This window comes from Tauraco erythrolophus, chromosome 18 (genome assembly GCF_009769465.1).
Source record: "Tauraco erythrolophus isolate bTauEry1 chromosome 18, bTauEry1.pri, whole genome shotgun sequence".
In the NCBI taxonomy this organism is placed as follows: Eukaryota; Metazoa; Chordata; class Aves; order Musophagiformes; family Musophagidae; genus Tauraco; species Tauraco erythrolophus.
Window position 1 is genome coordinate 6,507,870 of NC_141482.1, and position 24,784 is coordinate 6,532,653.

The 24,784-nt window shown below is 55.5% G+C and overlaps 2 protein-coding genes across 2 annotated transcripts; one reads left to right on the top strand and one right to left on the bottom strand.

Moving 5' to 3' along the window:
- The first annotated feature begins 564 nt into the window (after positions 1–564).
- On the top strand, positions 565–11,036 carry LPIN3 (lipin 3). Its single transcript, XM_086623151.1, is given in 24 exon segments — positions 565–756; positions 1,063–1,172; positions 1,970–2,200; positions 2,424–2,531; positions 2,974–3,094; positions 3,455–3,572; positions 4,514–4,613; positions 4,733–4,905; positions 4,984–5,077; positions 5,295–5,364; positions 5,694–5,727; positions 5,730–5,881; positions 7,887–7,945; positions 8,217–8,346; positions 8,573–8,663; positions 8,666–8,720; positions 8,881–8,970; positions 10,031–10,181; positions 10,430–10,544; positions 10,547–10,589; positions 10,679–10,746; positions 10,749–10,782; positions 10,896–10,924; positions 10,927–11,036. Coding segments are annotated over 24 exon segments (2,478 nt in total).
- Positions 11,037–14,935: 3,899 nt separating this feature from the next.
- Positions 14,936–24,468, bottom strand: EMILIN3 (elastin microfibril interfacer 3). Its single transcript, XM_086623076.1, is given in 16 exon segments — positions 14,936–15,096; positions 15,099–15,157; positions 15,159–15,393; positions 15,396–15,494; positions 15,497–15,535; positions 15,538–15,786; positions 15,789–15,859; positions 15,861–16,065; positions 16,068–16,297; positions 16,299–16,335; positions 16,338–16,559; positions 16,562–16,798; positions 17,346–17,387; positions 17,390–17,592; positions 20,331–20,453; positions 24,272–24,468. Coding segments are annotated over 16 exon segments (2,409 nt in total).
- Between the last annotated feature and the right edge of the window lie 316 nt (positions 24,469–24,784).

Consider the following 24,784-nt stretch of genomic DNA (forward strand, 5'->3'; position numbering starts at 1 on the left):
ACAAGGGCCATGTCTGGCCAATTTGGCAATGCCTGGGTGGGTCACCCTTCCCTCTGAGTGGGAAATGTCAGGTTTGGATTTTGTTCAAAGTGAACATGTGGTGTATGCAGCAGCTCCTCAGCCTTCCCACTTCTCTGCCCTGAGTTTTGGAGCTTTTTTAAGGACATTGCAGGGCTGGAGGTCTCCTGCCCACCAAATTCTTGTTTGAACGGAATGTTGACAGCTTGATTGCCAAGCGTTGCTGTGAGGTAGTATTTGCCCTCCCAAGTGGCAAATGTGATGGTGCATCCCAACGGTGATGGTCTCTCTCCTTTGTGTCGGGCGCAGTAACTAATGCTCTGGCTTCTGCTCTGTTTTCTGGTTCTCACAGAGGCCCTGGCTGATCTCCATCAAGGCCCTTCATGTGTTTGCCTCAGTTTCCCTCGAGGCTCATCTGTCCCCATTACGGAGCTGTGTTTGCAGCTGTGAAATGACTCCTACGGTAAACTCACACTGTGTTTAGCTGCTGGAGCCCTTTTTCCCCCACCTGAGTCTACTCCTGTCTCTCGCTTGCAGTCTCAAACAATGAACTACGTGGGACAGCTTGCTGAGACCGTCTTTGTCACGGTGAAGGAGCTGTACCGAGGTCTGAACCCTGCCACCTTGACGGGCTGCATTGATGTGGTCGTGGTGAGGCAGCCCGATAACTCGTTCCAGTGCTCCCCATTTCACGTGCGCTTTGGGAAGCTGGGTGTGCTGCGCTCCAAGGAGAAGGTGGTAAGTGGTGCCTGTTCTGGCATTATGCTTCCTCTCTGGTGTCTCCAGATGTAGGATATTCCATAACCTGCCCTGCTGAAAAGGATGCTTACCAATATTTGGAGAAGATGTCCCAAATGGAAGCCATCCTCTTCCCAGGAGGACTGTTCTTGCCAGGAAATTGGGGAGAGATCCCTTGCCTCAAAGGCTGGGTGGCTGTCAGCCCTATGAGCAACCCCCAACCTGTCCCCTCCCTGAGGAAGCCCCTTCCTGTACACTGATGGGTGAGTGGGTTCAGATGGACAGGATTCTTCTGCCCCTTGCTAGGTTGACATTGAAATCAATGGGGAGCCTGTGGACCTGCACATGAAGCTGGGTGACAATGGAGAGGCCTTCTTTGTCCAGGAGTCAGAGGAAAATGAGGTTGGTGATGAAGAGTTGCTGCTGGTCTGTGTCCTGCTGTAACCACCTGGAAGCACAGGCTTGAGATGGAAGTACCAGGCTTGGACCACTCTTCTTCCCTGGGGTGACTCCATTATCCGCTCTGATGTTTTGTGCACCCAGAAAGGTGTCTACTCAAAGGACCTTGTAACCAGTATGGAGGTTCCGGGCAATGGAGTGCCCTGAGGGAGCCTTAGACCCAATATCTGCATCCCAGACTATCCTCCCTCCTGGGCATGGCTGCTGGCCAGCCAGGCAGATATCTCAGAGCTTGGCCTCTTGGAGGATCTTGTGCCAGGGATGAGAGTGAGACAGATGCTGTGGCAGGCTGCCCGCTCTACTGGGAAGTGCGATGAGACTAGTTGTGGCTTCCAGAAATCTTGGCAGCTCTCTCCCAGGCTGACTTGTGGTTGCTGCTGGCTTGGGCTGGGTTTGAGAGAAGGGAAAGGGCTTGAGAGCCGAATCCCACTTGCAGCCTTTGTAATTCTGGTCTCATGGTGCCATCTCCTGCCTGCCTCTCCTTGCCCGTGTTAAAGTTGTCTAGCTTGTGGCTGGATAGCCCTTGTTTTGGTTTTTGTTCTGTTGTGGTTTGTTCTGCTTTTTTTTTTTACTCACATGTTGCATGTACAAAACCTTTCCTTTTTGGCTTAGCCACAAAACCACCCTCAAGCTGAGGGCTTGGTGGTGTTGGCTGTGCTGGTGGTGTATGTTGCATAGAGGGGAGCCATGAGCTGCCAGGCTGGAAAAGAGGGTGCTGGAGCTGACGAGCTCTCTCATGCCTGTTGCAGGGCAGCATCCCCTTCCGCCTCTGCACGTCCCCCATCCCCAGGGAGGAGAGCCCGGAGGCTGTGGCTCAGCCCTCTCATGGGCAGGAGGCCTCCAGCGCTGAAGCCACCCTGCGCAAGAGGAGGTGGCGCAGGAGGAATCCCAAACAGAAGGACATGTCGGACTCCGAGTTAGAAGGCTGCAAGGAGACCAAGAGTGAGATGTCTGCGGAGGAGCCGTGCAAGCTGCCAGCTCCCAGGTGAGCAGCTTGGGCAGGGCAGAGCGATGCGGTGGGTCAAGCCTGTAGGTTTGCTTGGTGATGCCCAGCAGGACTGAAACATGGGGACAGTGTTTCGAGTTGGATCCCGGCCTCCTGCGGAGTAGAAAGCCAGTGGAAATGGTAAGGTTGGGTATTGCCAGTTTTCCAGGTGAGGAGGCTGGTACCTGACAGTAGCAAAACTGACCTCTTTCCTCCTTCATAGTGATTCTATGTATTTCTCCTTCACTGATCTTCCTGAAGAAGAAACTGGGTTTTTGCAGTCCCCGGAGATGCACCCTCACTCTGATGGGGAGCTGGCCTCCATGGACAGGTAACAGGCAGAGCCGAGGTGATCTGCTCAGCTTTGGTGAGGGCAGGGGATGTGCCTTGTGGCTGGGAAGGTGGTAAGGAAAAGGAGTTCGGGGGTGTCAGGAGAGGAGGGTTTTCCTGGCCTGATGCGGTGTAGCTGGAGGAAAGCCCACAGCTGACGAGGGACTGCTGGCCATGGTCACAGATGGAAGAAGCCTGTGTGCACAGGGCTCTCTGCCTCTGCTGCTGAGTGGCTTCTAGATGCTCAGTGGCATAGCACTATGATTCCTTGGGCCTCAGCTTCCCATAGGTATTGCTCGTTCATAAGCGATAGTCTTATGGGGCAGAACCAACTCTATGGGAAACCAACCTCACAGGGTTCTTGGCCCTAAATGTCCTTGCAGTGATAGGAAAGCATGGGGCTGTAGGGTCAACGAGGTCTAACATCCGTTCTCTTCTTGTAGCCCCACCCTGAGCCATCCGCCTTCTCCCAAAAGTGACTCTGAGCTGGAGATCAGACCACAGGAGAGCTTTGCTCTGGGGGCTGAATCCCATGTGCAGTGGACCTGGGGAAGGCTCCCTCAGGTGAGTCCCTGCTCTTGCTCTTCTCTAGTAGCTGGTGGAAAGGGGATGTCTGAAAGGCCTGCAGAAGGTGAGGAGGCTTTGGTCAGGCAGCCTTAGAGGACTTGTCTTCTTCTGCCTGATGCTTTGGGCAACTTCTCCTCAAACCTGTTCTTCTGCTTTCTTTGAGGTGAATAAATCAGAACGAGTTGAACCAGCCAAGTCCACAAAGACCTTTGCTACTGCAGCAACTACTGTCTCTGCAACACCAGTCCCAGTGGATGAGGCAACCTGTCTTTTGCCACCTCTGAAGGTCTGGGAGGAGGTCGAAGCCGAGCAGGACACCAAGGTGTACCTTGTCCCTCTGCTGTGTCTGTTGTTGAGCCAACATCTGCAGCCCAGGGTGGGAATGGCCTCCCCAGGCTGAAGGACATCCTTAATGCTGTGGGGGAAGAGAAGCTGTTGGAGGCCTCCTCAGCCCCACAAGAGAAACACGAGGAAGGTGGGAGCATTGCGCCAGACATGGAGCCCTTTGAGGGAGCCGCTGCTCCAAGGCAAGTGGTCTCAAGGAGCCCTGAGCCCCAGCTGGAAAGCCAGAGGAGACAAGGTGAATGGGTGGTGGTGCTGCTGGAAGCAGTGTTTGAGCCCAGAGATGTATCTGATTTGGATGGGGGGCTGGGTTCTTCGTTCAGTGTAACTTCTTCATGACCGCCCTGGGTATTCAAGGTGTGGACATGTTTGCTTTGCCTCTCCACGTGCCACCAGCTCCTTTGCTTTGAGGAGATGTTCCTCAAGTTTCCTCCTTTCAGTGACCGCCTAGTTCCCCATGAAGGCTTTCTTGCCTTAACATTTCCTAAAATCCATCCTTGGATGTCTCTTGCTTTGTATGCTTAGAAGATTTCTCAGCAGTGTGGACCATTCTTAACTTGAAGTGTCTGGCAGCGTCTGGCCTGTGTCTTCATCCTGAGCACACTAAGTCAGGTGGAAAATCGGAGCGAAGCATGTACTCATCTGTCTTGACAGTGTGTTGAGGGATTTTTGTGTTGTTACCTGTGCTAACCATCCAGTCAGTGTGAATTCAGAACAAAATTGTCTCCCTGGAGAAGAGACATTTGGCATTCCTCATTGTACAGAGGGAGATAACGAAGTGTATCTCATGGGGTGTTAACTTGAAGTGGCAACTTTAGATTGTCATACCAGAACATAGGCAGGACTTCGGCTTGTCCTTTTTGTCCTCTTGGCAAACTGTCTTTATGTCCATGCAGGTGTCTTATGGTGTTTCTATTGCTGTTGATTTAAGGCTCTTTTCAAACAGGAAGGGAGATGCCCTCTTTGTATGATATGCAAATACGACAGAGGGGTTGCTGTTAGCTTTCTCATAGACACTGAGATGGCGGGAAAGGTAATTCATCCGAGCTCTCTCCCTTCTATCTGTGCATTGAGGATCCACCAAAAGAAGTCCTCACTTGGGTCCCAGTGATGTTTACCTGGAAGGTCTCTCCAACCTGGATGAGGAGCAGGTGGCTCTCTATTTCCCCCGGAGGTATGGGTTGTCCAGCTGGCCAAGCTCAGACCTTCTTGAGCAATTCCCTTCCAGCAAAGGATGGAGGTATGTCTAAAGCTATTGCCTGATGTTTCCACTGTTTCTTCTCTTGCTGTTAGTGACACTGAACAGAGTTCAAAGCCTGTGGCAGACCCCAGCAACCCTCTGAGTGTCCAGCTGCCGTCCGACTTGCCTACCAACAGCCCCATGGATGCCGACCCCGATTTGATGCCTGCGATCGCCCTGTCACTGTGCGGAGGCCTAGGGGCAGCAGGCAGATCTCTCGTGGTAGGTGGGAGGGGAGGAGGAATCTGCTGTCCTGAAATCTATTATGTATGCCAGTGGCATGACACAGCCTTTGTCCCACCAGAGAAGTTCATGGAGCACATGGTCTCCTATCAGCAGTTTGCTGAGAATCCAGGGCTCATCAATGACCCGAAGCTGGTGATACTAATCAACAAGAAGTGAGTGGCCTGTTCTTCCTTCTGCTTCATCCCAAAGTGACCAGTGTGGCCCTCTGTCTCTACAGAAACACTCCTATAGGAGTGTGTCTTCAACCCAGGCAGTGATTATACAGCAGTAGCTGTGGGAGGGGACCTTCTGGCCATGCTGCGGATGGTAATCTGGAAACAGCCCTCGTTCCAGGAGCAGTAATGTTCCCATCCCTCTTCCTTCTTTCAGGTTTTACAACTGGGCAGTGGCTGCTCCCATGGTCCTGTCCCTGCAGGCTTTCCATAGGAACATTCCTGAGGTCAGTGGCACAACACAATTTACTGGCCATGCTTCTCAGCAGGGCTTGAAGAGTGCAGTGGGCTGCAAGAGGCCAAGCTGCCCATCTGGGGCTTTGCAGGCAATCTGGGGCAGAGCTGAACATCCCTCCAGCCCACAACCCTGAGGTCTGTCCTTTTCCCCAGAGGTGCCTTTTAGATACCTGGGTACCACTGGTGCCTGGAGAGCAGTTGTTTCTGTGAATAACTTTGCAAAGGAAATCCTGCTGGACAAGGGTCTCCTTAGCCTGTTGGCAGCTGAGTATCCCTGGGCTGAGCACTGACTTCATCTCATGTTCTGCCACATTCACAGAGCACCATCGACCGACTGGTGAAGGCGAAGATGCCCAGAAAGGCAGCAGGTGGTGGTTCTCCTGGAGGCGGAGAGAATTCCCAGCAGAGGAGGTGAGAATTCCCCGCAGAGGAGGTGTTGGCAGTAGCGGCTGCGACAACTGTGTCCCGGGGCACAAGGAGTCTTTCTGGTGGCTGGCAGGGGCAGAGGTAGGAGAGCAGCAAGATCCTGGGGGTGGCCTGAGGCTGAGAGTGGCCAGAGAGACTGCTCAGAGGAGCCTCCCAAGCGCATCACAGCTGAAGGGGTGGGCTGCAGCCCGGGGCACCACAGGAGGGGTCCCTGAGCGGGCTGCGTGGGTCTGAGGCACGGCAGTGGAGCGTCATGAGCAAGAGCTACTTGAGGTGCTGCTGCTGTTCCACTTGGCCTTCATGGACACAGACACAGTGGTTTACTTCCGTCAGATAGAAGGCACGCTGCAATTCCCCGTTCCCAGAAGACTGAGACCAAACACCAAGAAGAAAGGAAAAAAAAAAAAGAAGAATTAATACACTTTTAAGATTTTTGTTGCTTAATCCACCTCCCGCTTGCCCGGAGGAGCAGCCAGGTCCACCTTGTGGAAGCTGCAGAGCAAATGCAAATCGTTTAGTGGAAACAGATTGAGTTTTTGGGCACAAATGAGGTGTCTTGATCCTCTCTGAAAAATTACTGGTTTACTATCATCAAACTCGGAGCATAACAGGAGAGTCTGGTAAGCGGAGTAGTTACGTTGCCAAGATAAGGCAAAGAAGGAGGATTGGAAACTGCAGACCTTGGGAAGCCAACGACTGTCTCTCACTGTCCACTTAATCCTTTGCTGTGAGTCCCCGAGCATCTGCCAACACAGCCCTTCCCAAATAAACCTTGGAAGCAGCAGCAGTGGATTGGATGAGGTGAAACCCGGTGCTGCCTAGCCAATGGTTAGTTCCTCTCTTCCTTGCTCCAAGGAAATCTGTGTCTGCTTTGCTTTCCCCATGACCTGCCTCGGGCCTTACCTCTGCTGTAGGACACGGCTGCGGTACAGGTCTGGCCTGGCCAAATTCCCCTTGACTCAGCTCCTTGGTACTTTGAATCTAAAACAAATACATAAAAATTGATTTCCTGTTTCCATATCACTGGTGTGTATACCAGTTTCCAGTTTTTCTCCAGAGAAAGGAATGGCCACAAACTTACGAGAGTTATGGCAGGATGACAGGATCCCCATGCTATGAGCCGTCCTCTCAAAGAAGAAAAAAAAGGAAAGAAAAACCCCACCCTCTCTTCTAGAATGAACTGCTGTCCTGGAACCTGCTCTAGAACCAACAAGTGATCTAGAACCATGGTTAGAGCCCTGTCTAGAGCCAAAAATTGAGCTCTGCAGTCACCAACACAAGAAGGACGCTGGAGCTGCTGGAGTGAATCCAGAGGAGGGCACAAAGATGATCTGAGGGCTAGGGCATCTCTCTATGAGGACAGGCTCAGAGAGTTGGAGTTCTTCAGCCTGGAGAAGAGAAAGGCTCCGGGGACATCTTCTAGCAGCCTTCCAGTACCTGAAGGAGGCTACAGGAAAGTGGAGAGGGACTTTTTACAAGGGCATGTAGTGATAGGACAAGGGCAATGGCTTTAAACTGAAAGAGGGGAGATTTAGATTAGATATAAGGAAGAAGAACTTTTTACCTCGAGGTGCTGAGGCCCTGGACAGGTGTTGCCCAGCGGAGTGTAGATGCCCCATCCCTGGAAGTGTTCAAGGCCAGGTTGGATGAGCTCTGAGCAACCTGGGTAGTGGAAGGTGTCCCTGCCCATGGCAGGGGGTTGGAACTAGCTGACTTTAAGGTCCCTTCCAACCCAAACCACTCTGTGACCTGGTGGCAGGTTGACTTCTGAAGGCTGTTGCTGTCCCCTCAAGGTCTGTTAATGTCTGAGCAGTATTAACCAATGTTAACAACAGCTGGTATTGCAGTAAAGTGGACTTTGTGCCCCTCATGCTGCAGCCCAGGCACCATGTGTGCTTGCTTGTCTCCCTGCCCCACCACAGCACCAGGTTATGGTTTGTCTTCCATGGGTCAATGTCCTCGTGAAGGCAGGGACATGCATTGCCACCTCTTTTTCTGGTATCACTGATCCAAGTGGCAGTAAAGCAAAGCAGCTCCTGCTCCTGCCCTTGACTAAGGTGCTAATGACACCGCTCTCTGCCTGCAGCAGTCGAGGCCAGGGAAAGCCAACGTGGGGACTCTGCAGCATGACTCCACCCAGCAGAGGTGAGTGCCTCCCTCCCAGGTTGCCTTTAGGAGTCTATGCATGCTCTTGATCTCTTGCTTCCTAAATGACCAGTTATTCCCAAGTTTACCTAATATCTGAGGACAGAGAGCTCTGTTAAGGCTCTTGCTGACTCTGGGTCCAGCCCAGCTCATCCATGGCTGCTTCCTGGTGGGTGGGTTGTTCTGGGCCCCCTCCAGATATCCTCAGTGCTCATGGGGAAAGCTGTGGTCTGCAGAGTAAAGCTGACGTGCTCTTCCCTTTCTTATGTAGGCAGGAGGAGGAGGTGTCGTCCAGTGATGATGAGCCCCTGCACCCTGGGGACATGTTGGCAGCGGATGGCCCTGTACAGAAATCTCAGCCAACCTACAAGAAATCCTTGCGACTCTCCTCTGAACAAGTCGTATGTGCTCTACTCCTCCTCCTCCACTGCCTGCTTGTGTGTTGGGGTCAGATGACAGTTAAACAGGGTGTTCTCTACTCCTGACCTCATGCTTTTATAGGGCACCCAAAAATTTCACTCTGGGTGGCCACCCTATAGAGGCTTAGAGTCTCTAGTCTGGCATCTGGCAAGCTTTGGGCTGGTGTGAATCAGTGCTGGTGGACCACTTTTGCCCCCTCTGCCACAGGGAAGGCTGAATCTACAGGATGGTCCCAATGAGGTGGTATTCAGCGTGACGACTCAGTACCAGGGCACATGCCGCTGTGAGGCCACCATCTACTGTGGAACTGGGATGACAAGGTGGTGATATCAGACATCGATGGCACCATCACCAAGTAAAGGGCCTTTCTCCCACCCTACATCCCTGCTCCCTCCCCATTAGGGGAACGTGTCCTTTCAAGGCTTATGTAAGCAGCCAGAAGGGACCACAAAGCATGTCATCTTCTGGATACCCACCAGGTTGGATGAGTGTAGCCTGGACTCCTTTCCTTCTAGGTCAGATGCTCTTGGGCACATCTTGCCACACCTGGGAAAAGACTGGACTCATCATGGGGTTGTTAAGCTCTTCCACAAATCCACCTGTAGGTATTGGTTCAACCAAGGCCGTGGGGAAGCGGGAGGATGGAGGAGAGGCTGAGTGGAAGCCAAGGTCAGGGCTCCTCACTCACTGACGCTGGCCAGAATAGCCTAATTTTCTGCTGTCAGTGGTGGTTGGTGCTCACTGTGCTAGATGATGTTGGGGGGTGAAAGCAGGGCCCTTCCCTGGGACCTGGGAGCAGATCCTTGCGATCCCGTCACTGGGAGAAGTGTGTGTCAGAGGAGGCTTTGCTGGGGAGATGTAGCTGAGCACTGATGGGGACGAGATGGCACAAGGTCACACCCGGGAGGCCACAGGCGCAGCCGGCTACCTTTGGGTGGCTGCGCAGCCGCGGCACGGGGTCCATAGCGCTCCCAGCCCCGTGGATCGGTGCCCGTCGCCTCCTGGGTGCCCACCCACCGCTTCCCATGTCCCCAGGGGACCTCCCCGCGCGAGCGCTGCTCCCGCACCCGGCGGAGTCCGGCCTCTAGATGTCCCTGGCACCTGTGGCCACTAAGAGGCACTGTGGGCCCGCGGATGGCTCGTCTCGGCCCCGGGGGGCGGCGACACGGGGCTCCCGTCCCCGGGAGGCTGCGAGTGCGGGGCGGGGCTGCCCTCGGTGCCCCTCCGGTCCCGCGGAGCACCGGACCCGAGCTGCCCGCCCAGCCGTCGCGGGTCTGCGGGGCTGTGTCCGGCCAGCGCAGCCCCAGGGGTGCGGTGGAGGTGCTGGCCTGAGGTCCTATGGGAGCACGGGTACCGAGCAGCAAAGGGCGCTTTGTAGCCAGGATGGGTGCGCGGCTGCTGGGAAGGGCCCGGAGGGTGGTACGGGGTCCCCATTAGCGCTGCTCCCAGCAGTGGGGCAGACAGGGATCTGTTTTAGCACAGGTTGCCTCTGGGCAAGTGAGTGTAGTTTGTGAAGCCACCTTGCTGGCTGAAGGGGTGAACAGGATTTGGGTTTAGGCCAGGTGTTCAGCCTCATCCTCCCTCTTCTTCCTCCTCCTTGGAGCAGGAGTTGGGGGACACCTTGTCCAGGGCACAGCTCAGAGGAGTTTCCTGTGCTCTCTCTAGGAATGGCTACAAGTTCCTCTACTGCTCAGCCAGAGCGATTGGCATGGCGCATATCACCAAAGACTACCTCAAATGGGTCAACGAGCAAGGTTGTGCCCTCCCTAAGGGCCCCATCCTGCTCGCCCCAGCAGCCTTTTCTCTGCTTTCACAGGTACCATGTCGTCTTCTCCTCAGCCCTGCATCTCTCATGTCCCTGGGGACAGCACTTTCCTTCCCCAGCTCAATGCTGGGGATGTTGCAGCCTTAAACTGATTCTGGTCTCCTTGGTGCAGGACACCTTTCATAGGAGGCAGCAGAGGAACTACCTGCCCTCCCTGGAGCTTCGTGGCGAAGCTCCTGCAACACACAAAATCACTTTTGCCCTTAAAATCACTTCTGGAGGTAGTCCTGGCTGCCCAGTGTCACTGACTTCTGTGCTGTGCATGTGTCTCTTGCTGCAGGGAGGTGATTGAGAAGAAGCCAGAGGTGTTCAAGATTGCCTGCTTGACGGACATCCAAACTTGTTTGCCACGAAGCTGCCCTTCTATGCAGCCTTTGGGAACAGAGCCAATGTGAGTGGGTCTTCAGGGGAGGAAGGAGGGCCCGGGCTGGGGTGGGGGTGGTGGTACTTTGCTGCAGCTCTCACAACTTGCTGGCCTTCTTGGGCAGGACGTATGCTTACAAGCAAGTAGGCCTGCCGGAGAGCCGCATATTCACGGTCAACCCCAAGGGAGAGCTGACCAGGAGCTCACGAAGAACTACAAGTCAACGTAAGCGGCCCCTTGTTCCTTGGCACCTTTGGCTTAACCTGGCTTTAACCCAGAGAAGCTTCATGGGGTAGAAAAGCAAACAAAACCCCAATGCAACTTCTGTCTTACCCCATAGGTGAGCGGCTGTCGGAGCTGGTGGAACTGATCTTCCTCCCCTGGGACAGAGTGGGAGCATCGCTCTGGCATGTCCAGAGTACAGCCACTTTGCCTACTGGAGACCTCCACTGCCTGCTGTTGACTTAGATGTCTTCTCCTGACCTCGTTACCCATGGAGACCTAACGCAGGGCTCTCCTGTGCGTCCTCTGCCAGGACTGGATGCTCCAGAGCATCTCCTCTCCCTATTTGCTGCTCAGCATTTTGCATTTCTAATACGGGTCACGTTGAGCACTAGAAACACCCCTTTGCAGAGGCACAAAGAGGGGTAAGAGGGAGCTCTGACTCCACAAAAACTCCATTTAAATGGGAATTCCTGGAAGCTGGGTCTCTTCTTAATGTTCGCAACACCTTTAAAGCCTGGCTCTTTTTTGAAAGGTGGTGGTGGGTCACTGTCTTATTTACTGATGAGCCTCTGGCATAGCTGTTGCTACCTCCAGTATGACTGGTGTTCCCAGACAGTCCAGCTACCTGCAGTGCGGTAGCTGATGGAGTGAAGCTGTCCTGTGGCTTAACAACCCGTTAAGGTGGATGGAAGCTGTTGGGGGTTTGAGTGTTCTTCACTTAAGAGCAATAATTAATAAATAGTGCCTTAATCCAGGCTGCCTCTTGTCCGCTGTAGCCCTGTGCATGGAAGTGGGAGCCAGGCTCCATGTCCTTTTGCAAACATGGTTGTGTTTATCCTGCTGAAGTGCCCTGCCAAGGGGGCTTGGTGGAGATGGGGGCAGGACCTGCAGCCTGCGGAGCAGCTGCACTAAAGGAGGACTTTTAAAATTGTATTTTCCTTTTTCTTTCTACCTACTACCTTCAAGTAATGCTGCAAAACTGACTTAAAGCCAGAGTTTGCTTCCTGTATTCTGTGTGTGCAGGGGGGGTGAGTCTCTCGGGGCAGCAGCCTGCCACAATCTTGTGCTGGGGCAGGAGCTTGCTCCTGTGCCCCCGGGTTGGGGCATTCAAGGAAAGCTCACCTGTCCTTACGTGGGGTTGGGTCAGGGCTTGACTAGCCTGTCCCCATGCTGGGCAGGGGACTTCTCTGAGACCCCGCAGCGATGTGGGCAGCTGCCCCTGCTCTGGGAGCTCTTAGCTGGAATTCGATAAAATAAAACAGGCAGGAGCACTGCTGGGCTCCTTCCTCCAGTCTGGCATCCAGCTTCTCCTTCCCTGACCACTGTGTGCGAGTGTAAATCATCTCCTTTTACTCTGCTGCCCCTCCTCTTCTCCCACTAGCCTCCGTGCTCTGACTCTAGCTCCCTGGCTTAACCCAGTCCTGGGGTTATGCTGCTGTTCTTAAAACCGCACAAGACATTTTGATCCTGGAAACCTCAGCAAGAAATACTTTATTTTTTTCCTTTCCAGTACAAACACTTTTTCAGCTTTTAAAATCTGAACAAATGTACAAGGTTTTAAAAACAATAAAACACAGCCTTGATCAGGTATCAACTGCCTCGGAAAGCTGCCCATGCAAGGACAACAACATGGGCACTATCTCCTTCCCTCTCTGCAAGCAAAAAAAAAAAAAAAAAAAATTAAAAAATGCCCTATTTTGTACAAAGTTCCTTTCACTTTTTAAACAGGATAGCTGAGAACTGAAATACAAACTCTCTGTAGCTTCAAGTGATTAGTCAAGAATAATCCAAACATAGCACCATTTTCTGGAAGGTCAGACCTCTCCTTGTCCTAGTTTTGTTAGGCCAGTCCCAGCTCCCTCTGTGCCGGAGAAAGCTGTTGCTGTTTGGCTGCTCTCAACCCAGCCCTGGCCCGGGACAGGGTGAGCCTGGCCCTTGGCTGGATTTTCTCTTTGGTTGCTGCAGCCCTTTTTCTCCCTGTTGTGAGAGGATGGGGAGGAGGCTGGGGCAGGATGCTCCTGTGGGGTGAGGGTTCTGGCTCATAGCAAAGTGCTGAGGGCTGGCTTGAGCCTCCTTCCCTGGGCTGGAGGTGGGGGAAATAGGTTTTGTTGTCTAAGAGCAGGTTTTGCAGGATGCCCGAAGGCAGCTGGAGGTTGCTCCTCAGCTGGAGAAATGTCTCAGCAGCTGCAGCGTAGCTCCAAATCAGCAAAGCCCAGAGCAGAAGAGTGGATTCTGGTTCTGTGAGCACCTGGCAGCCTGCGATGGTGGGGGTGAGTGGTGGGAAGCCTGGTCCTCAATCCCTGCTCGTACAGCTGATAGCCCGTGCTCTCTGGCAGGGGAAAGAGCTTTTACTGCACCAGGGTAACATGACGCAGCCAACTGGACTTGGTGATCCCATGGTCCTCCCCAGCCTGGAAGCATCTGTTTCGGGGAGCTCATCCAGTTTTTATGGAGGAGAAAAGGCACCCAGATGCATCTCTGCTGGGAGTTGCTGCTGCTTTGTGCTGGTCAGAGCACAGACTGCAGCCTTTGTCAGGGACAGCCTGGTGAGGGTGATGGGCATGAGGCAGGAGCTGAAGGCTAGATGGCATGGAAGGGTCCATAAGCTGCAATGCTGAGCTGATAGAAAGATGTGTTCCTCTGCTATAAAGTGCCAGAGCTGTTAAGATAGAGGCTCTTTACTTTCCTCTTTGTCCTTTCTGGTAATGAAGTCCTCGTTGGCTGAGCAGTGGAGGACAACTGCGCGGGTTTTGTGTGGAAGAGCCGCGCAGTTCAGATGCCAGCTCCGTAGGGCAAGGCTGGAGTTGCTGAGAAACACGTACAACCTTCTCCAGCCTGTGTGTTCATGGGAAACTAGAGTCAAGTTGGGTAAATAGCTCAGCCTGGGAATGAAGATTTGAAGTGAGGTCTCGAGAGGTCTTCTTAAAGGTGCCTGCCTCCCCCGCTGTGGCGCTCCCTGTCGGTGTGGGTCTCCAGGGCTGTTGGCATCCCAGCGGGCTCAGAGGAATGCGAGGGGATGCAGGCTCCTGCTCCTGTGCTGCCAGACAGAAAGCCTACTGCTCACACCCTGGAGCAGCTGCAGCTCTCCTGCCCTGGGATGAGATGAGGGAAACCACGTTCACAGTTTAAGCAATAAAGCAGAAGAGAACTAGAGCTGGAGGACAGGACTGCTCCGTGCCCATCTCGGTCTCTACAGCGACCTACAGGTACAAGTCTCTTTGGGGAAGACACAAGTTTGCCGTAACCCTTTGTATCACTCCTGGGTACCATAACCAGGAGGGATTGCAAAGCACGGGCACCCTGAGGGACCGCGGGACCCTCCCTCCAGTGCTGCTGCGGCATTTTTTAGCTGCTCAGCATGGTTCTTCGAGATATGGCAAGGGTTGTGGGGCAGCAAGAGGAAACTGCAATCAGATGAGCACCATGACAGTGGATTGTTCAAAAATTACATACACATACCATATATATATATATATGCAGATGTGTGTTTTCCTAACGCATATCCTCATATGCTCGTAAGGCACGTGCGTGAGCAGGGAGCAGTATAAATGGATTTACCATACACAAGGAGGGCTGCCATCTCGGAGCAGGGAAGGCGGTTCCCAGGGGATGCATGAATACGTGTGTTCTTTGAAATCCGCAGTTCCTGGGGTGAGTTTTTATCCCTGTAAGGAGCCCTGGCTCTGCTCGGTCCCTGGATAAAGATGCAGGTGGGTCTTTACGCCAGAGAAACTCTATTCCTCAACTGCCAACTACAGGGTTTTATTCTTCAAGAAGCGATAAATCCACAAAAAATAAAATAAAAAACCCCAAATGTTCCCGCCTCCAGCTTCCTCCTGAAGTGTCCTTTGGGGTCATCAGCCCTGGAGCCAAAGCAACGCCCCCGGCCAGGAGGCAGTGACTCTGCTGCACCAGGGTCGGGACAGCTGCTGAGCACGGGAGGTGAGTGCCCCAACGGCAGAGTTACGGAAAAGTGGGCCAACGAGATTTTTTTTTTTTTTTTTTAAAAAGAGGTTGTAGCAGCTTTTAATTTATCTTCTCAGTAAAAAAAAAAAATTATCCCAAGAACTGTTGTCACATTGGAGCGAGTCTGTGTGATATAAGTTAATCCTGCCCTCGACAGGGAGAGAGAAGGGAGAAGCGCGCGGCGGTGCGGCTAATGCTGCCTCCCCTCCGCCTGCTCTTCCAAGTGGCTGACCTGCTCCGCCAGCTCGGAGACTTTGGCTTGGCAGTCCATCAGATTGTCCTTCAGTCCTGTTATTTCCTGAGAGTGGGCAGCCAGGGTCCCATTCATGTGGTCCATGTAGTCCCACAGACTGTGTGTTTCTCCAGTTCGTCCCTGATGCCGTCCAGGCTTCCCGTGACAGCACCCAGCCTGCGAGACGCTCTCCACCCGGGCCACCCGGTCATCAAAGTGAGCGATCTCCTGCTGCAGGTTGTGGGCCACGTTCTTGCAGGAGCTCAGGTCGTTGATGATCCTGGCTTTGAGTCGCTCCAAGTCTCCCTTGAGGTTCAGGACACGCCGGTTGCTGAAGAAGAGCTGGGAGCCTTGGTCGTTGACTTTCCTGGAGTGGACCTCATCCTCGATCTTCCGCTCATGCTCGTCCAGCGGAGGTTGACATGAGTCACAGTGTCCGAGTACTGGGAGACGGAGTCCTTGAGCCCCGTCAGAGACTTGCTTACGGTGTTCAGGTTGATCTTTAGCAAGGTGATCTCCCTTGCAAAGCCCCCGATGCTTCATCCTCGATCCGCCGTGGATCTCCAGGATGGTGGCGTTCAGCTTGCGCAGGAGGTCATAATTGCTGTCCATCCGGAGGAGCAGGTCCTGGTTCTTGTTCTGGCAGTCTTCAATCTCTGTCCGGAAGGTCTCCACATCTTTGGAGGCAGAGGTGCAGCCCAGGGAGCAAGTGCTCTCCAGTGTGATAAGGCGATTCTGCAACACCTCCAGCGTCTCGTCCGTGCGCTTCCTCATGCTGGCGAGCTCCCCCTCCAGCACGGGCACCACCGTCCGTCCATTCCCATGGGAGAACTGACATTGTTCAGCTCCCCCACGATGGTCATGAACCTGTCCTCCAGGGTGCATTTTGTCTTCAAAGGCAGTCCTCATGCCATCCACCTCTGCCACCACCGTGCCTCTCATGCTGTCCTCTATACCAGAGCAGCAGCTCCCGTTTCTCTCTGTAGCATTGAGTCTGGCTTCCAGGTCCTCAAAGCGCCCTTCAAAAAGATTCCCTAGGGTGACAGTGGAGATTTCTCCATCCAGCCGTGAGTGCAAGTTCTTCTGGACTCGGAGATGCTGTGAAGGCCCTTCTCAAGGATGTTCATGCGATCGGTGAGGTAGTCCAGGTTGCTGCAGCAGCTTTCCACCACCGTCAGCCCTTGGATCTGAGTCTCCAGCTGGGAGATCTCTTTCTTGATCTCTAGCTCCCCATCCAGCGTCTGCTGCAGCCGCAGGTTGGCAGCTTTCTCCTCCTCGCACTGCTGCCGCACCTCTTGGATCCGGAAATCGCACGTGGTGGATCTTCCCCAGCTTCTTCTCGAAGCCATCGAGCAGCTCCCGCGCAGGTTGCTTAGCCGCGTGTCCACGTACTCCTCCAGCAGGTCGATGGAGGTGAGGGGCGAGGGCCGGGCTGACTCCAGAAGATGCTTGATCTGCCCATCGTGGTCCAGGACCATGCCGCGAACCTCGTGCAGCAAATCTGCCTTGGTTTTCAGCACGTCGCTCACCTCTGTCACTTTGGTCAGGATCTCCCCCACCGGAGGGTACGTGGCGACATCGCTTTGTCTGCCACGTCCACCAGGCCATCAGGAATGATGCCGAAGCCCACCGCTGAGTCAGGAGTGCTCGGGCTGTTCATCAGTGAGCCGATCTTGGTGGTGTCCTCCTGGATGGCCAGCCGCAGGCGGTCCCCCAGGCCGCTCACCATGGTGTGCAGGCTGTCATAGGACTGGGACAGGCGCCTCACCTCCTCCTCCAGCCGATCCAGGCGGTCTCCAAAGAGGCCGGGCAGCTTCCTGCCTGTACAGGGAAAGAAAGAGAGGGGACAGTCAGGGATGGTGCTCCTTCAACATCCCTCCTTGGCTATCTGCTAGATCTGAGTCCTTTCCCACACTAACATTAGCTCCCACCTCTCTCTTGTCATTTTAGCCAAATATCAGCCCACCCTTCCTCCTGTCCCCCAACATCTCCTCTTAAGCTGCTCAGGAAACCCTCTTTTTTTACTGCATGGGATCAAGCCCTCTGCTCCAATTCAATAGCAGGTGACGAGAACAGTCCAGGGGAGCTTCACCTTGAGACACACTCTTTCAACCCCCAAATTAACCGAAAAATGCTTTAACACAACGAGGAAAGGCAATTTTGAAGCAGCGTGTTTTGAAAGAAAATATATGGAAAAAAGTGAGTGATCCTCAAAACAATCAAATGTCAGGTCTCTGATCAGAAAGCAGGTCACCTCCTGAAAGTTTGCCAGATTCGTGTCCTGTGCTGGAATGGAAAGAAGCGAGAAGTTTGAGAGCGTGCCAGTGGTGTGGTAACCTGGGGATGTGAAGCAGGAGCAAGATCTCACCATACTGATTCTTCTTTGGTCCTGGAAACAGGTCAGGGTGGCTTTTGGATGGGGAGGAAGTCTGGGCATTGGAAACATCTTTTGGCCAGGAGGCATTTTAGGGCTGGGATGTTGGGGCAGGAGGCCGGGTTGGTCGGTCGGGCTGTCATGGCACCCTTCTCCCATGAAGCCCGGGCAGCACCTCCAGGCTAGCTCGGTCACTGTCTTGTAGCCAATCTTGTATTTGGGTCTGAAGAAGGTGCGGTACCTTTCCAGGAGAGGGGAGAAGAGAGAAGACAGTTTAGAGAAGGAACCTCAACATGAAGCAACAGAGAGAATGGGGCCATGGGTCCTGTTGGGTGTGGGAAAGCTGGGCACATGGGAAAGCCTGGCTGAGACCCATGTGCTGCACCTGTAGACCATGACCCACCTCCTCCAAGAGCTGTTACTGCACCTTAGCTCAGTGTACCATTAGTAGCATCCATCCAGGGACACAGCTCATTAACTAGCTCTCCAAACACATGTGCCACGAGTGCAAGTGTGACAGCACATGAGAGTAGAGTTCTCCCAGTAAGTTGGTAACACAACTAGACAAGCCTGAGAAATAGCCCAGGGGTGGAGAGGGTCTATCTGAGCAGAGCTATTATTTATATCTGTGGCTTCTGAAGAGGTGTTGTTTTTTTTTTTTTATTTTTTTTTAACTCCCAATACTGGTTAAGAAAAGTAGCTCTAAGTGTATTGCTGTGGTCTCTGGCCTGACAGATGACCACTGTGACAGATGCCACACAGTTTGGCAACATTCGGCTTGGGAGAGCATGAGATGAAGTGATGGAAGCGATTCCAAAACCCCTGCAAGCTCAGATCACTTCCAAGAGGGGTCTGGGCTGCCTGTGTGCGGTTTTGCACTTTAAATTGATTGAGAGACTTTCCTAGCAAGGTAAAAAATGCTCTTCTCAACTCTAGTCCTGTCCTGAAGCCTCCAGGAGGGTTGAAATACCTTTGGAAAGGTATTTTCTCCATGTGTGGAGGGCATCAGTTTGACAGGAAGCCTATGTGACTCAGGCTGGCAGTTGGCAGCGGGGCAGCAGAGCCCCGGCGAGGTTTCCGGAGGGCAATGCCACGGGTGCACACAGAGGGACGGCTCCTTCCACCTCCCCCTGCCCCTGACTGGTGTGCTCTGGGAAGTTTCTCCATCACCAATGTGGGCACTATCACATTGATCCCCCATACGCAGCAAACAGGGGTGGGACACTAACACCCTCCCTCTCTGCTCTTGCTCTCGGCGGGGTCCCCACCAGCCCTGCTCTTCCATGGCACGTTCCTGTGAGGTGGCAGGGCTGGGACAGGACCCCGCCAGCACCCGTGCTCCACCCCCAGCCAAGCCGAGCTGCGCAGGGCTGAAGACAATGTGTGTCTCACCACCTCTGAAATGCCAATGCTTTGATCCCGCCTTTTGGAAATTTCCAGCCTGAATTTACCAGGGCCTGAAAACCCTCAGGTTCGCTGTTTTGCAACAACACGCACAATCAGGCCCTTGTTCTTCTCCTGCACATCCGGTGGAAGGTCTCGGAGGAGATGGCACAACCCTGTGTGCCATGCAGAGGGGCTGCATCCCCGGGGCAAACCCACTTCCATGCGACTCCCAGCGCCATACAGCCACCTCTGTACGTGCTGCAGGGCAGGAGGAGGAAGCAGACTCACATCTTCTGTTCTTTGAATTGCTTCAAAATTTCTCAGCATCAACAATTTCCCAAAGGCATGGGGCAGTTTCAAAACAAGCTCTTCTTGTTATTATTCCTCTTCACAGACGCTGCCAAGTTTCTATAGTCTTTCCTTCTTAGTGTGTAGAAACCTGCCCAGATGTTCCATGGCAGGAGACTGCTGGGCCCAGCCACTATCAGGGACTGAAGCGAGGATGAGGATGGGATCCAGAAGGCAAGGCACCTTCTCTGTCACACTAGCTTCTGCAGCAGAGCCCAGAGCCCTTTGGCCCCTCCAAACCCTCTCCCCCTGCTCCAAACGGCAGCAAGGGGAAGTATTTACTGCAGCTGCACAAACATCGGCTGATGGCCCCAGTGTGTGGAAAAAACATGTTTCTGTCTCGTGCATGGATGCAGCATCCGAGGCTGTAGAGAAAGTCCAGCCACTTTCAAAAAACACCCTGGTTTTGCCCTGGTTTTGTCTGAAGGGCTGGAGGGGCCCAGCAGCAGACACAGCAGAAATGGGAGAGGCTTTGGGTACCAGCGGCTGCAGGATGTCCTGAATCCACAAATGCTGCTAAAGCACTTGTGATGGGAGCAAGGAAAGAGCAAGTCAGCAAGTGGGTCCAACGGCCCGTCTCTGCTGGGGGAGGCTGTGTGCGGAGCCCACAGCACCGCCAGCACGTGGCAAGTCATGGTCAGCTGCAGCACCACGTGCCAGAGCCGCGGGAGGGGGCCAGGCTCTGACGGAAGCCCCTCTCGGCCCAGACGTCCTCGGTGCTCAGCTCTGCTGCTCTCAGTGGGCCTGGGCAGGATGTGGGAGCGCAGCAGCTCTGCACAGAGCAGCATCCCTGGCCGGGGACAAAGCCCCAGTGTTCACTCTGCCCTGGCTGTGGCACAGCGGGGTGTTTCCCTCCAGCATCGAAGAGGTAGCAGAGAGTTTCACAAATATCTTTCCTGGGGCAGGAAGCCCGCAGCCATCCCCAGCCACAGGCTCTATTCCCTCTTCCTCAGGCTCTCACCTACCTGCTGACTTTCTGCCAAATTGCAGGTCTTTAACAAAATGTCCCATGCACATGCACCTCCCTGGCTTCCCACGATTTCCTGATTTATTTCTGATGAGGGACAGAGCTCCCTCTCCTCCTGGGACAGATCCCGCCTTGCTTCTTCCCACACTGCTGCCCTGCCCCTCAGCCCCTTTCACTGCCCTCTGGAAAATAGGGGTTGATGTTCAGACCATGGGGTGGCAAGGAGAGCTGAAGCTGGGAGGGGAAGGGAGCCGTGCCCCGGTGTCCCCTGTACTCACAGCACTTTCCCCGGGCACTTGGGTCCCCAGCTGCACTTGTGGTACTCGGCCTTGACGTAGCTCTCGGCCCCGTCCTGCAGCGTGCACGTCACGTTGCGCTGCACCACATAGGCACAGTAGCTCCTGGGGGGAAGCACAGCAAGACACTGTCACCCCCTGCCCCGGGTCATCACCCCCTGCCCTGGCAGGGAGCAGCACCCCGGCTATTGACTCCTCCCCAGACAGGTTTGCCAGCCCTGCCTAACACTGCCCACAAGGTCTTGGCAGGGCTGGCAGCTGGAGGGACCCCCCAGCCTGCACAGCTGCTGGGAAGGCGGCATTGCCCACCCCCTCAGTTCGGCTGGGGACAGCAGTGGGACCCAGGGGAGTGCAGGGAGGAGGACGGAGCAGTCCCCCAGTGCCCAGCCTGGATGCTAGGTGCACAGCAAGGGGTGGGCAGGTGCTCCTGGTCCAGCTGGGCTGGGTGAATTGGCTCCTGCTACTGGTGTCTGCAGGCACCGTGGCTTTCACCACCCTTCACCCAACTGGCACCAAGAGCCTCCATGGGAGCCAGTGCTGCCCAGCCCTGCTGGCTGCCCTCTGGGTGCCACCCCCAGCAATGAAGAGCCTTTTCCTTGGCCCAGGTATCCCTCCTCTGGGTTAAGGGGGTGCAGCTAAACCCCTGCACCCTCAACACAGCTCTGCTTGCCTCGGCTGCGCTGGGCTCTCTGCTCAGCCTCGGGCAGTGCCTGGCCCACAATGTCGCTCTGAGCTGGTGGCTGCCCTGTCCTCCCCCAGCTGTGGTCACTCCACAGTTGAGCCCTGCCTGAGAAACCAGGTTTGGTGCTGGAAACACATAGCACACCCTCACCTTCTGATTTTTCCCCGGCAATTTCACTGTCTGCAAGAAACCCAGAACCCTCCTGGCAGACTCCTGTGCAGGAGGCCGAGTGCTGAAGGCAGTCGCTGTTGTCATGATCACAGCCATGCGTAACCAGTGCTGGGGTCACCAGGGCCTCATTCCCAGAGCTGGGCTATGCTTGGCACAGCATGGCCCGGGTGGCAGAACAAGCAGAACTCCACCAGTAACAGCAGTTATGGGAATAGCATCCCGGGAATAGCTCCAGCAATGTCTGGCAGGGGTGGTCCGTCCTCCTGCAGCTCCCGGAGTGCTGCCAGTGCCAGGGCCAGCCCAAAAGCCTTCAGACCTTTCTGTGGGTACTGCCACACTCAGGCCAAACACGATGCTACAGTCAGCAGAGGGAGAGGAGATGCAGGCTGGCCACTCTGCAGGGCTGCAGCATCGCAGTTCCCTTCACCACAGAGGCAGGAACATGACCCAGGTCCCAAGACAGATGGAGGCTGGAAAGCTCATCAGATCCCTTGGACGGGTGGTGTGAGGGTGGTGCTTTCCTCCTGCCACTGTGCCTGCAGCTGGGTGCCACAGGGTGCCAGCCAGCTCCAGGCACAGGACCTCTCCTGAGCTGAGCAGCAAACCCAGGCACTGAGGATGAGGTGGCTGGGAGGAAGGCTGCGTGGGAAGGACATGGGAGCACTGGTAGGACAGATGGAGGCCAAGGTTGTTCCAGCTGAAGGCAAGGCTGGGCAGGAGCAGATGGACTTGGTCCACAGGGGCAGAGACAGCAGGGGTGTGCAGTGAGGCAGGGATTAAGGGCACAGGGACATGGCAGATGGCAGAGCAGAGGAGAGGACAGCACAGGGATGCAGTGCAGAGCTGAGGCAGAGATGGAGGGTCAGCACGATGGAGCAGATGGGCTGGCACCAGCTGCAGGCGCGGGGAGGTGTTCGGTGAGGTGGGAGGACCCGGCTCTCCCTGTGCAAGTCGGGGTTGCTGTGGCTCAGCTGCCTGGCCGCAGGCTGGGAAGCAGCCGGGGTCCCCTGGAATCACCATTGCACAGCCTATGGAGAAAGCCTTGGGACTGGCCAGGGAAACAAGCTGCAGGGCCTCAGCCCAGCTCCTATGGGCCTGGCATGTGATGGTCTGGATGGCATTGAGACATGTCTGTCAGGTGGAGGTGAGGGAAGGTACTGAGACGGTCGTGATGGAGCAGAAGGGTTTGAGGAGAAGGACTGTGCTGCGTCCCCTTTGGGGAAGTGAGTGTGCACAGCCCCACCAGCCACCCACTGGCACCCTCTGGGGACAGGGCAGCGGGGCTCTGGCTCACCCTGAGCAGGGAAAGATGGGTGAAGGAGGGAAAAGCACCAATGGCAAACACATGAAGACAAAAGCACATCCCTCTACCCTTGCCAAGAGCCACCATAACCTGTCCAGTGCCCCTGTTCAGAGGTCCTGGGGGCAGAACTCCACCTCAACAGCCCATGTGGGGCAGGAGCTCCCTGGTGAAGCAGCAAGGTGCAAGTGGACTCATCCTCCCTCTGACACCCTGCTCCCTCCCAGCAGGGACCCCCAGCCCCAGCATGTCCCACTCACTCCCCCCAGGAGCAGCACCACCACCTCTACCCCAGCCCCTCACTGAAGGCTCTCCTCACTCCCCTGGGACGGGCATCACAACTCCCAGCACCGACCAGTGTTTCCAGTCTGCCCAGACCCAAGCAAGCACCTCTGCTCTGGCGAGCCTCATACTGCTCCCAGCTCCTCCAAAAGTGACTCACTGATCCGTGCACAGGGCCACACGAGAGGGAAGGCCAGCCACTTTTCTCAGCTGGAGGGAAGGGAGATCATGTGTGCATATGGAAATTTAGAATCACCATCTATCCATAAACCCAGGATCCACTTACAAACACACTGCTAACCCCTCTGTAAGCTAGTAGCCAAAATGGGCAGATCTACTAGCCACTACTAATAAACATTACTTGTGACTACTTGGGTTAGGGTGTTTCTGGCTCACTCTCCTTTTCAGAAACCCCTTTCCTTCTCACCCACCTGTGGCTAGCAGTTTTATAGCTCCAGCCTGATGTTTTAAGAGTGAGCAGCTGGAAAATGTTACGGGTTTTGGAAAGCTCTCACTGGCACTGCCAGTATTGTTCATTTCGAATGTTACTTTATTCATTTCAGCTTGTTCATAACACCACATCCTCCCCTTTTCAAAGCAGTCCCACAGAAACAGCTCTAGCAAACAAGCGGGGAGGGAAGCGAGCCCCGACCAATGTAACAGCCTTTTTGCGACAGAATGGAAAAAGTCCATAGTACGTGTAAAGCCCACATTCCTCCTCTGCCTGAGCTTTCCAGGTTACTTGAAAACATATTTAAACTCTGGTACATACGTGCTTTACAAGCAAATGGACAAATTCTCTCCAAACCAATCCGTGTTTTCATGTGTAGGTCTGTCCGCTGCCATCCTCCCCTCCCGCACATCGCAGTCCAGCACCCGTGTCACAGAACAGGTACATGCACCTACCCCATAAACACACACGGCCACCCCCATCACCACCAGTCCCCCTCCAGCCCAGTCCCACACGGGACTGCAGCACACACGTGTGTCCCCACGCACACAGCCCGCTCCCTCTTGGAAACACCACTCCCACCTCCCTGCACTGTGCAAACCCCCAGCCCTCAGGTGAAGGGGAGCAAGAGACACAGGGCAACCCGGCTCTGCCTGCACCCCAGTCCCTGGTCGGTATCTGGCAGCTGGTGCGGGGCAAGGGATGCCCGCGGCGGATACCCAAGGACCGCTGCCCAGCAAGGGATGCCCGCGGCCGAGGGGGTGGCACCCATGATCGGTACCAGGGGATGAGTACCCACCAAGAGGGGCCCGCGGCAGCCGGTCCCCCAAGGATGCTGCCCGCTGAGCCCAGACGCGTGGCCGGTACGCGATGCCCGCGGTCTGTGCCCGGTAAGGGATGCCCGACGGGAGGCGGTGTCCGGAAAGCCCCGCCGCGCAGCCAGTACCCCGGGGCTGATGCCAGGGACAGCGCCGGCTCCCGGTGCCCGCCGGATCGGATGCGCGGCCGCGGACGGGGGCGCGTAGAGAGTCGCTTACTTGTGCTTGCCCACGGGCTTGCCGGGGCCGAGCTGCGGGCTGGAGCCGGCCGTGTAGAGGCTGTACCTGCCGCCATAGGGCAGGGGGGCGGCGGCGGGGTAGAAGGCACCCTTGGCGTCGGCAAGGGCCAGCAGCGTCCCCAAGGAGAGGCAGGCGAGCAGAGCTCCGCGGCGGCGCAGCGCCCGCGCCCGCCGCATGGTCCCGGGCCCGGCGGCGGCGGCGGAGCGGCCGCGGGCCCCGCCGGGACAGCGCTGCGGAGGGGACCGGAGCGCCGCCCTGCCCTGCCCTGCCCTGCCCTGCCCTGCCCTGCCCTGCCCTGCCCTGCTGCCCTGCCCGCCGGCACACGCTGCTCCGCTGCCCGCCCGACCCCTTTTGTACCGCGCGGCGGGGGCGGGCCGCGCTCCTCCTCCCGCCCTCCCACAGCCGCCGACCCCGGCCCCGCGGGCGGGGAGACAAAGCGCCCCTCCGCGGCCCCCCGCGCAGCCCCCGCCGTGGCGGAGCTCGGCCCGCGCA